General features: G+C 42.4%; 1 protein-coding gene across 2 annotated transcripts; it reads right to left on the reverse strand.

Annotated features, from left to right (window-relative positions):
• Nucleotides 1-974: 974 nt before the first annotated feature.
• On the reverse strand, nt 975-12273 carry LOC110827780 (toll-like receptor 4). 2 transcript variants are annotated; one of them, XM_087359029.1, is made up of 3 exons: nt 11985-12273; nt 4859-5053; nt 975-4693 (listed from the first exon to the last, which is right to left on the reverse strand). In XM_087359029.1, the coding sequence occupies exons 2-3, from the start codon at nt 4954-4956 to the stop codon at nt 2302-2304; spliced, it is 2490 nt and encodes an 829-aa protein (XP_087215155.1). In that variant the 5' UTR covers nt 4957-5053; nt 11985-12273; the 3' UTR covers nt 975-2301. The 2 variants fall into 2 exon arrangements, with proteins under 2 accessions (XP_087215155.1, XP_087215154.1); XM_087359028.1 differs by having other exon boundaries at nt 4848-5053; nt 11985-12090.
• Nucleotides 12274-12894: the final 621 nt, after the last annotated feature.

The raw sequence follows: 12894 nt of genomic DNA on the forward strand, positions 1-12894 counted from the left end.
GTTTAACATTTATTTTCCTTCTCCGTCACATTTTTCCAAAAACACATTCCTCTCAAAAAAAAAAAAGGCATATTTCTAAATTTCTATATCATTCAGTTTTTGATACCTAACCTCTTATGTCTCAGTCTTCAATTAGTCACCGTCAGAAAATCCATAGAGCTACATTCCCAGCCCATCAAAACTTCCATGATGATTGCCTCTAATAGACCCCGAGTAGGGCAGTTCTGGGGCCCCCCACAGGTTCTTTCCCCAGGAGTAAAGCGGCCATGAAATCGACCTCTGACCTCCGTTCCCTCATACGTCTTCATTACACGGTGCTCAATACCTTTCACCTTTGCACGTGGGCCACAGACCGTCCTCTGGGATCCTGTCACGTGTCTCCGTTGTCATATAGAAATACTTGTGTGTCCTTTCTTGAACTGGTTAAACTGAAGAAGGTAATGAAATGCCGTCTGCATTATTTTCCCAGGACCTAGGTGCGTGATAGCTCGGACAGTAAGGAGACCGCCTTCAAATATGAACAATTAGGATTCGGTCCTAGGCAGGATCTTGTCGGTACATCCAGAATGGTTCTGTGTCGCATCCTGCGGTTAACGGTAGAAGGGACGTCTCCCGAACGCAGCGATGCCCTCGTGCTTAGAATGGTAACTTCTTTTTCTCTTTTAAGTAAATGTGAGTAGTTTGTCTAGAAGTAGTTTTGGGATTGTCCGCGAATATAAGAAGGTAACGACACAAAATTTTCATTTATTTACTGAAGGAAATAATTTCTCTTCTCAAATTCTAGTACGCAGGACGTCCGGACGGAGATCGTTATGAATTTAAAAAAATCCCCGCAGTCGTACTGAGGCCGCGTTTTATTTCAAGTTGGATGCCATTGCCCTTCAAATTTTTTAATTTGCAATTTTCGGCTCATAAAATCTGAATATAAATTAGCTCCATGGACCAGAGTCCATTTTGAAAAGATGTCACTCAGCAGACCAAGAAATTCCACAAAATTTATTGAAATTGAATGTTCATTACAGTGTTCACAAAAATGATTTTAATTGTCGACTAAAGTCTGAAGAGGACGTTAATAATTTCTTTAACGTGTATGGTCCTACTTAATCCAACTTCTCATTTGCGTCATTGTCTCGGTTAGATAAGTAACGAGTTCGTTTCTGTAGTTAGTTTTGTTTCTTAGTTTGTTAATTAGTGTAGTTAAACGCTTGCATGAACAAACGAGTAGTCAGTGGACGTTTCTCGGTAAGTTACATCGTTGCTCTTTGTTTTTATTAAAATTCACCGAGGCCTGCTTATTACATCGAACCCTGAAGTGTTCGACTAGTATCGGGATACGGATGGCACCGAAGGTCACGGTTTTGGTCCCGGCCGCCTGACGAACTTAACTAGAACAAGTTGTGCTTCGCGCAACATTCCTTGTCTGTCACCAGAATTTGCAAGCGGTGTCGGTAATATCAGATATGTCTGGAGACAGACGTAGACTCGCTCATTTGAAATCGTACCCTATATCAGAAGTGAGTTAACATTTTTGCTTGAGTGTCAGTGAACAATTTTCAAAATCCAGTCCATGCGGTGGAAATAATAAAGATAATAATATATATTTTATTGAATACATTTTAGCATTTTTTTCGTATTTAACAATACGTAGTATCGTAAAATTTGAGGTTTTCATTCATCGTCCTGATGATGGAGGCAGTATGACCTCTGAAACGTTGGTTAACATCGACCAGACTACACAGCGCAACAACCCAGAAGACAGAAATCTTCATACTCTGATGACGGAGGCAGTATGACCTCTGAAACGTTGGTTAACATCGACCAGACTACACGGCGCAACAACCCAGAAGACGGAAATCTTCGTATAGAAAAATTTAGCGAATATTCTTATATTCTGCGTTCATGAAATTAGATGGTAGTTAACGCTGGTTAATTCTGAGTTGCTCGCTGCTGTCCTTTTACTATACCCAACTACTTGGTGTCCTGCTGAATGTCGTCGTCGTATTAGTCACTAAGCCAGAGGTCTTTCTGATGTAACACAAACAAACTTTAATTTGAAACATACAAAATTTTGCAAAAATTTAGGCGTCTCGTTTACTGAGTTTTTGGACTTTGTCAATTGTCTGATATTCTATTCCAATGACTGAGGTTAGCTCTTTCAAATGGACCCGACTGGGTACGTGCACCTCTTACCTATAATTGGGTATAAAAACACTTTTTTTAATATCAAATGACGGACAAATCCCAAAAACTCAGAAATCCAGATTGTATTACACCATCCTCAGAACGCTTTATAAAAACTCTTTAGGTGTTTGTTGTTGTTGTTATGCTTACTGGAGGTGGTGCTAGGGCAGTACGAAGTTTGTCCCAGAATTGTCTCTGTTTCCTCGGTTCTGAATCCCATTCCAGGTATATTCTTGTCCTCAGTAAGTACCTCAATGTTGGGGTCATATGTGCCTCTGTTACTTGCCCCAACTTTATCATGATTAGGGGGTCTCCTCCCCCCTCGTTATCATCCCTTAGAAACAGCCGATGATTCTCTGCTATTTGTAGCTCCCAACGACACCACTGCGACCTGGCAAAAGCATCGCTGATCACAAGCAACGTCCTTCGACTCATGGCAACGCTTTGCAGCACAGACTCTGAAATTACCGACCCTATCTCAAAATCTCGTTCGTATACACAAAGCTTTAAGAAAGGTTCATAATTCTCCAACATAGCCACAAGCCTCACCACAAAGTTTCGGTCCTCATTGCTGTATGACAAAAATGCATCGTATTGGTGGTCGTTATGTCCTTCACAATCCTTTCTTCTGATACCACGTCTCTGAATATCCATACGAGCGAGGAATATCCAGTAACGAATGTATGAACGATAATGATACGCAACAGCCACTACTACAAACCCTAAAACAAAAAATGTGACAAGGAACACCGTAATCCAAGTCACGAATTGGTCTTCAGCAGGTGGTAACACGCAGGCATCCCCAAGAGAATCAACATATTCAATTACAGGTTTGTTCGTCGATTCATCTGGAGAGAAACATCGAAGTGTTGAAAGACCAGCGATGTGGGTGTCCACAAGAGAGAGATTCTGTTCTTTAAGCCACTTTTTCGTTGACAAGAAGGACGCGCACTGGCACAGAAGGTCGTTATCGTACAGTTCCAAACGTGTCAGAACTGCCGCGTCTTCCAACATCACTGGATTCAGGGATGTGAACTTGTTTCTTGAAAGGAACACGACTTCAAGTTGGGAGTTATTTTCGAATAATCTGTAGCTTGTATTTTTTGGATAAGTAAGCTGGTTGTGTGATAGATCTATGCCGATCAGACGAGGGAGGGGAGTAAATAGGATGGGACTGAGGACCGACAGGTCATTGTCACGAAGACTGAGGTACTCCAGACTTGGGAGGTAGCTGAAGACATTTGGTGACAGAAAGGTGATGCTGCATCCACTAAGAAGTAACACTCGAAGGTTATGGAGGCCCCGAAACATTGACGCTGTGAGATTGTATAATTTTGGAAATGGGTTGTATTCCAAGTTCAGGAATTGAAGTTTCCCCAGATTTTCGAAAGAACCTTCCTGCAGGTGGTATATAGAAGCATTCTTCAACCCAAGATGTCTGTCTAGATTCTCCAGACCTGTGAAAGTATTCCTCGACACTCGTCTGATATTGTTGTATGAAAGATTGAGAAATGAGAGGTTCGTCATGTTCACGAAACTGCCTTCGCCAACGTCGAAATAGGATCGAGTACGAGGGTCCCCGTAATTTGCTGAAAGGTCTAATGATTCCAGCTGTGGGACCAATACTCCGGGCACCACACCTGATAGCATGTTGCCACCGAATAGTAAGGTCTTTAGTTCAGGCATGATCCTGGGTGACAAGGTACCAGGTTTCAGGTCTGTGGCCACAATTTCTCTTAGATCAAGGTACTGTAGGCGGGGCATCAGAGGGAATGATCCAGGCTTCAGTTTCTGGAACTGATTTCGTGCCAAAACGAGGTGTGTGATGTTAGACTGGGAAACTGCTTCCATCACGTTCATCGGAGGACGCCGTAGAAAGCCCATTCCATATAGACTGAGGAGGTTGAGAGGAACTGATTCTTCTACCAAGTGTGACACCAGTTCAGTGATCGTACTACTGTTGAGTGTGTTCTGCCCCAAAAGTAACTCCCGGAGATGACGTAACGGGTCCAGCGCTGAAGGGTGGATGAAGTCCAACTGGCAGGCGATGAGATGCAGATGTTGCAGGGAGGATCCGTTCATAGCGACCAAGTCCTCTGAATCTATTCTCTGGAACGCGTTTTCATCCAGGACCAGTTTCTTAAGACTGGGCAATGACATTGCAGTCAGCGCTGGTGATATCAGACCCATATCGAAAAATCCACCTTTCTTCATACGTAGCTCTTTGAGGTTATGCAAGCCGTCGAACACGCCCGCCTCGAGGTGTGTGAGGTTTTCGTTGTATGACAGAGAGAGGTTTATGAGAGAGGCCATCATTTCGAAAGTCCCAAGTTCGATGACGGAGAGACGATTGTTGTGGTCGATTTCGAGTTCTTGTAGGTGCGTCAGGTTGGCCAGGTCGCCTTTGCGGATGGTCGTGATGACGGTGTTCTGCACCTGAAGGACTGACGCCGTTGTGTTGAAGCCAGACGGGAACCTCTCGCAGCCCGAACCCCCATCACACACCACCAACCTGCGACAGAACATTCATTTTGAAATCTCTGTCGATTCCTTACTTTAAACATAATTTCTACCGCCATTACCAGAAGCGTTATCGTCTGACGTCTTGGTTTGCAAAAGTAATTACTTCGTCATGAGAGACTTGGGGTCAATCCAGGGTGACGTACTTGCCGGGTACCTCGTTGCAGGTGCAAACTGCGTCCTGGCTGTCCAGCAGGGGCACAGGTGACGTCCCGTCAGTGGGCATAAGGACGTTGCCCAGCCACTGGGGCACATCCGCGCGTTCAGCACACGCCGCCAGCAGGACCCACAGAGCGAGGAGCCACCACGCCACAAACATGCCTTACGCCCATCAGCCACCACCACCACGCGCCTGCGCAGAACAACACGAAGGTAAGGTACCCTAAGTACTTGATGTGTGGGGTTGCGAACCCGGGGGTTCCCACTGTACTCTAATTGAGTTTTGTAGGATTTGAGGCGGTGAGTCCTAAGATGGCTGTCTTCTTGGTTGTACCGCCGTGTAGTCTGGTAGAAGTTTACTGACGTTTCAGAGGTCCTTGGTGCTTCCATCATCAGGGCGATGACTCATCGCCCTGATGATGGAGGCAGCAAGTACCTCTGAAACGTCAGTAAACTTCTACCAGACTACACGGCGGTATAACCAAGAAGACAGCCATCTTAGGACCTTCTGTCTTCAGTTTTCCTCTACTTTATCGTTTTTCTTTAAAAGTGTTTTCCTTTCTTCTCGTATTATCTGCATATCAGCGTGAGACGTGTTCTCCACACAATATTTAATTTTCAGCTGCAATGAATTCTCGTTGCACGAGATCCATCAAGCGGAATGATTGGGCAGTCATTATGAAATTCCTGAACAAAAAAAAAATACTTTTGGCTGTTTCGTAATGCATTATTCTGTTGTGTTCTAACTACGTCGTAATTTCATAATCGATTTTTAGGCATCTTGAATTGAGTCCGAAACGAAATTATTACAGAAACGGTTGTCGGTAGCTAGGATTTCATTTCAAGAACATTTCGAGGAACTTAAGAAGAATAATAATTTACTGCGTAACGACTGTCTTGGGGGGGAAAAAACCCGGTAATTCCATTGGACACGATCCTGATCCGTTTCCACCGACCTCCCATCCCACAACCTGTTTTTCCCTAAGATCCATTTCATATCGCTTCCTGGCAGATCCCTTAAATAACCACTCTACCGAAAATCTTAGCATCAAAAACTGTATTTTATAGCGTACCTTGACTTTAAAGTTGGGGGTCTTCTGAAACATATCACTCTTTAGTCCACATTTTATTAAAAACATGTTAAGGTCTGCCCAACCCCCAATAATACAGTTTTGGGGATCACCCTGTGGCCCCCGGTCTGGCCCATGCACTTTGTATTCATGAGGACCACTTCCTTGGCAAAGCTGTCGTTACTAAGCAACGCTCGTCTGGTGTTCGTGTTGCAGAATCTACGTGTCTCTGACCTCGTAAGTACGTATGACGTGTTGAGTCATCATTTGACCTCACACTTGCCTGACCTTTACCAGGACAGGAATTCAACTTCCGGTTATCTGTTTTGGGAAGCCAAATATTTCCATATTTCGTCGTTATCACGATCTGCTGTTTACGTGCAAACTCTCTCCTTCTCTCCTGTGTAGGCGTTACGTTACTGTGTCGCCTGGAGCTCATTGGAGGGCCTCAGAACTCCTGGTAACTTCTGAACGCAGCCAATTATCCCCAGTGATTCAGAACCGATAACTAACACAAAAAGTCAAAATGTTAATAACCTTCGTATTTTAATTTTTAAAATAATCCAAGAACCAATCAGTGCAGTCGATAAAACCTTTGATAATACTTCACAAACCAAGATGTGTATCAGTGACCTCCGTAAACCGGTACAACATCGTTCGACACTGACAAAACGATCGTAATCTCACGTTCATATGTTAATTTATTGTGTTAACAAATGACGTCATACCAACACCTGGCCTGACGTCATCGCCTGTCAATGTGTGTGTGTGTGTGTGTGGATCGCAGAACTGAAGGCTGAAATTCGTGCTACCGTTCCGGACAATGGTAAGCTTGCAGTAGCGAACTGATTCCCGACGCCACTGATGGCACATTGTACGAATTATTTATAAGAATTTGGAATCGCTTAGGCGAACAAAAAGAAATTCAGGGCTTTTATGAAACTCTTTACGTTGTTCACAAATTGTTATCACCGGATTGCTCAAGATCCTTAACCTGATTTAACGGCAGCAATTTTTACATCTCGTAAGTCGATATGAACGCCACGGTGGTCTAGCGGTTAGAACGCTGGCCTTGTAATCCTGGGGTCTCGGGTTCGAATTTATAACTTGTGTTGGGCAAGGCCGTGGTCTAGACAACACGGAGTTTTCCTCCGTGGCATCCCAACAATTACTCCATTCACACACAGAAGAAGGCAATGGCAAACCACTTCTGGATCATCTGCCAAGAACGTATATGAACAGGTCCCAGTCCGAGAAAAGGATGGAAGGATCCTGTTCATATGGACCTGTCGTCAGACAGAACACTAAAAAAAAAAATCGATATGGACACTATGCAACTTTTTAAATTGAAACAGCGTCGATAAATTAATTCGATCATGTCCACGATAATGAGACGGGAAAGACATCTATCACGAATACAACGGTCGTATTTTAAATCCTTAAGGGAATATCTCAGTATAAATATACATTAATATTGGGATAATATTAAACAGTATTTTAGAGATATAGGGCGTAGTACCTAATAGTGGGTTTAAATGAATACGGTGAGAAATTTTAGGGCTTACTGAAAGTGCGAAACTTGTTCACTATATACATTTTACACTATTCTGTTCTGTTGTTCCGAAACCCCTTCGTGGTTTACACGTTTATATGACAGTCGTAGTTTTTTGGTTTGTGACGCCATGTGGTCTTGTAGGTGTTTCGCCTCTTTTCAGGACTGCCACCTACAAGGCTAAGCAGCGTTATGACCGGTGATATCACCGTCGTGACAGCCTCAGATATCCGATAAATGGACATAATTCTACTTCAGCGTAAAGTATATTTGTTTTTTTTGGTCAGTGCAGGAGAATTCTGTGGCTGGTGTATGCGTCCCCCCTCTCCTGAATCGAAATGCGTTCACACTCAAGATCCGTTTGTCCCAGACGCAGAACCATTGCGTGACTGGCATTTTCCAAAGGGTCCATTTCGTATCTAGGTTACAACCACAACGAACGCCATTGTGGTCCGCGTTCTGTAACGAAACGCTTATTAGGTTTGCCCGGTTGCGTCCAAGTGTCTGTGTTTCTGGGCTACCGTCAGATGTTCTGCTTCGTGAACCAACTGTTGAAACTTGATGCACGAACACTCTACAGTAGATTCAACCCAGTATAAAAGTAAAGATAGGAACACACTGCCTCCATCTGCAGCGTTAGTATCTACCTGCAATTTCACACGTCGTTACAGCTCAGTAGAGCAACATGAACATATTTACCGCCGTGAGTACCTCATATCTCACGAAGACAAACATTTGCAATCACCCTGTGGTAGAGCAATGACTCCCAAACTTGGGACAGTACCAAAATAGGTTACCACGCGAGTCGCTTTTATGGCAACATGCTGCCTTGAGAGGGCACATCGATGTCAAATGTCGGAATGCGTGGCTTGGCTTACGTTATGGAATGGCAGTTCTGGTAATATAAATTGTGCATACTTATATAGTACGTAAGTTGACAGAAATATTATTTGGGATATTGAAAGACATTTTGAGGGTTGTCACATAAAAAAATCGATCAAACGCCCACTAAGTTCCTGTCTTCCAGTAATTCAGTTACTTAGTCAAATATCGTGACGGATTTGCAGAACTACGTCACCTGTCAAACTACCCTCATCACACGTTTACGCAGTAAAAACTTTCTTTTCAGTGAAACTTTCCTACCGCCCATGTTAAGTTTCATCTAACTGAGCAATTACTCGAATCTGGTCACACCGGTTGACACACAACTCCTTAAAGTCGATCCGTATTAATGCCGATCAACCCCGAATGCAGTAATCAAACACCCTCCGCGACCATTATTATAATGACGGTAAGAGAATCTCTTAGTCAACTGAGCGACTATCAGCTGTGTTATAATATTAGTTTTATACACATTAAATAATTTTATTTATTTATTTATTTAACTACTGAAGTTTCGCATTGTTAGATAACTACCACATTCTCTAGAACGTTCCGGCATCACGTAGTTACTACAACAACAACAACAAATAATAATAATACGTCTTAGTGAAATCGCAGAGATTTTAATATCTTAGATGAATCATTGACAACATTTACCGACATATGTAGGATTTGAGGTTTTCACGGTGGTGAGCCTGAAGACGTCCGTCTTCTGGGTTGTTACGCCATGCAGTCTGGTAGAAGTTTTCAGACGTTTCAGAAGTCCTTGCTGCCTCCATCATCAGGGCGATGAGTCAAGCAAGGACTTCTAAAACGTCGGTAAACTTCTACCAGACTGCATGGCGTAACAACCCAGAAGACAGACGTCTTCATTTACCAACAGTTTCGGTCGAGATGAACTCTTGGGGAAATTTTGATTGAGATTTTAAGAAAATTCAATTTGATACTGACTGCTTGTATTTTGCAGACATCTGCAAAATACAACAGTCGTTGCAGCCCGTGATGACGGATTTCCACGCTCCGGGCGCTCATAACCAGTTGAATAACAGATTTAGAGCGCTCTCTCTCTCTCTCTCTCTCGTCTCAAGCCACAAGAAATACCTCAGTCTTCACACGACCCTGATCAACGTTCCATGGCTAGAAAAGTAGAAGCCAGTGACCTCACAACAATTCAAGCGTTTATTAAATGCTCGAAGCCGCCATAACTGAAACTTTCTACCTTTGGCCATTTTCAGACTGATATGTATATATTTATGACCTCAGATTCAAATTTATAGACCCCTTAATCTATTTAAAGCGGTCTCACAAATTTCGGGTCTTGTTTTACTGATAAAGACCAAAATTAATTTTCTCTTTCGAATTTCAGTGTAAATCTACTAAACCGAATTTCGTTAAATTTCGTTCGGTATTGTTTGGAGTTAGAACATGCTGACTGATGGACATGCATGGTCTATGTTTATGTTCGTTTTATGTTCTTCGTGCAAGGAATAAATAAATAAATAAAGAACGCCTTTTTAACATGAGAGTCAATGTACAAACAGCCATTATTCTGTTTTCTTTGTGTGACTCCCTGAGAGACGAGATAGAATATGTGAGGATAGACAAGACCATCGAAAGTGTACGACGAAGGTGAAGGTCGCTTGCGTTTGTATAAGCGTGTAATTCTTCTCAGGGCTAAAACAGCAAAATTTCTTTTTTAGAACATATCTGTCTTATGAGATTTTGCGCTTTGCATTCTGGTAGAAGTTGACGGACGTTTCAGAGGTGCTTACTGCATCCATCCATCATCATCGTTATCACCAAACGTGATATTAATACCGGACACACAATTCTTTCGTGTTAAAATTCCAGAGAATTTTAAGAGACCTGTCAGTGTAAAGATTTTTAAATTGCCTTCCTCTTGTCACTGCTGATAATGAAGAAAACTTATTTAGGTTCCCTCTGCCGACTTTATCATCATTGGGAACAAACAATTAAAATACCTTACGTATAACGACTTGCACTTAAAATGCTCTTTCATACCTTCAACATTGCTGCACGAGAAGCTTTAAACATCTGGACAAAGCATAATGGTTCACTTCTTTATCCATCATTGAAGTCTCCAAGAACAGAAAAAATTAAAATACGATATGAATCATTTACTTCGTCAACGGCGTCTACAAAGTGGATCAAAGCGTGGACAGGTCATTGACTCAAACAATTGGTGAACTAACAAGATTTTAAGGAAGATGATTTGCGAAATTCTAGAAGTCAGTGTTTAATGACACACGCACACACTTTTCCTGATTTTCTGTTGTTCTGTTGTAGGAAGCGAATATATGGTGTGAACCTAGCTTTGTTATAGTTCCCCAGCTGACAGCCAGTAGGATTCTGCCATTTTATCGGTACTGGTCTCGAAGATTTGCTTTCGTGCCGTTGTTACAGCGAATCGGTTTTTAATAACCTCACTTACCGCTTGGTTTGTGTAATGGAGAGTAACGACCGCATATGGGGAACAGCTACTCTGAATCTAGGCTGGGATTGGCTGTTGAGAAACTCGTTTGCTGTTCTTAGGTATGCAGAGCGTGGGTTTAAGGGTTATCGATAAGGGCAGTTACAAATAAATCATTCTTGTTAGCATTAAACTGCGAGGATAACATTGGCGGATCGTACAACGGCAGATATTGTATAGTTTTAGCCAAGCAAATTCACGGAGCAATCATTCTCAGGGGTTGAACCAAAGTGTCTCAGTAGACGATCCTATGAATATCTTCTGTAAACGCGGTAACGACCTTTCTGGTACCATACAAGCGAAAATTTATTTACCAGCTTAGTGACTATCAGCTGTTTAATTAAGATCCTGCCAATACGATAGAATTAATTTAGTATATCAATGATATTGATAACAGTTGATATCGATAGATCGACAGGAGATGATATCGGTTAAAAATATTTCATATGTACGAGGTGCGATCGGAAAGTTTTAAGACTGCGCGTATAAAAACCCGTACACTTATCTCAGGTATTAAATTCATCCATCACCCTCGAAGTAGTTCCCCTGGGAGTGAACACAACGATCCCAGCGCCGCTGCCAAGCCTGGAAGCATCCCTGGAAATCTTTCTTTGTCAGCCTGTCAAGCACTATCTGCGATTCTGCCTTGAATCTCTTCTATCGTCTCAAATCTCCTTCCCTTTAGCTGAATTTTCATCTTTGGGAAGAGGAAGAAGTCACACGGAGCTTAGAAAGGAAGTTGGGGTCGGTTCTTGCAAGATCGTATATGAATTCAGCATTTTGAAGTACCGCGTAATTTATCAGCAGCATAAAATTACACGTACTAATTCGAATGAAGTGAAATACCGGAATTCCGCCCATTACAAAAAAAAAAAGATAGAGGGAGACATTTCAGTTGGTTAGTAGAAAGGAACAAATATATGAATAGCTTCTGCGACATGACGCAAATAAGGGAATACGTACAGTGTCTGATGCTGAATCATTAAGGCATTTGGTTCTATAAAGACTATCTAAAGTGGTAAAACAGTTCGATATCGATTTCTACGTCCCCGATATGGGGATTTAATATGGACAGATGTCCCCAAAACAGCACAAAGACTAACAGAACACAACGAATATTTGTACTTACACTGAACATGGTTTCCTTCTGCGCTCTGCCTCTTTGTTGTGATACCTTCACACTCCACGACAGACTGGAGGGGCCTGTCCGGTCGCCTGGCCGCTGGAAGGCGTTTCTAGGGCCGGTAGAGGGGGGATTTGCAGTACCTTGTACAAGTTGCCATGTTTCGCTTTATACTGTTTTCGATTCCCACACTTTTCCGCGAACAATTGTGAACTTATGATTCTAGGAAGATCTCTGTAGTGGTCACAAAGTTAATATGATCCCTCTGTGGCCTTGTAGGTAGAACAGTGGTCACTGACCTTACAGATACTTGTTCACATCAGGTGCAGAATTTACCTGGTTCCTGACACAAAACTTACATTGAAGGGGGTATGACAAAATAATGAAAATGTTATACTTCCTCACATCATAAATAAATTTTACGCCCTTGTTGAAACTCCAAATTTCATTATCTGTTCATAACAGTTTTGCAACTGTGCCAGTTTAATCCTGTTCACTCCATAATAATTTAAGATCCATCTTAATATTATATTTACATTTAAATTTACGTCTCTTGCTTTGAAGTTTTTATTTATTTTTATTTAGTGTTCTGTCTGACGACAGGTCCATATGAACAGGATCCTTCCATCCTTTTCTCTTCTCGGACTGGGACCTGTTCATATACGTTCTTGGCAGATGATCCAGAAGTGGTTTGCCATTGCCTTCTTCTGTGTGTGAATGGAGTAATTGTTGGGATGCCACGGAGGAAAACTCCGTGTTGCCTAGACCACGGCCTTGCCCAACACAAGTTATAAATTCGGGCACCGCCGGGACTCGAACCCGAGACCCCAGGATTACAAGGCCAGCGTTCTAACCGCTAGACCACCTCATCTTATTATTATTTAGTGTTCTGTCTGACGACAGGTCCATATGAACA

The sequence above is a fragment of the Zootermopsis nevadensis genome, unplaced genomic scaffold, assembly GCF_977971745.1.
Source record: "Zootermopsis nevadensis isolate Lab colony 2312 unplaced genomic scaffold, Znev_1.0 Znev_ptg000030l, whole genome shotgun sequence".
NCBI lineage: Eukaryota > Metazoa > Arthropoda > Insecta > Blattodea > Termopsidae > Zootermopsis > Zootermopsis nevadensis.

What these genes read in the sequence shown, in the direction of transcription:
- LOC110827780 (XM_087359028.1), bottom strand. Translation starts at nt 5,020, where the DNA reads ATGTTTGTGGCGTGGTGGCTCCTCGCTCTGTGGGTCCTGCTGGCGGCG. An exon ending in TGCAACGAGGTACCCGGCAA is followed by an intron (nt 4,694 to 4,847) that starts GTACGTCACCCT and finishes GTTCTGTCGCAG; the next exon opens with GTTGGTGGTGTGTGATGGGG.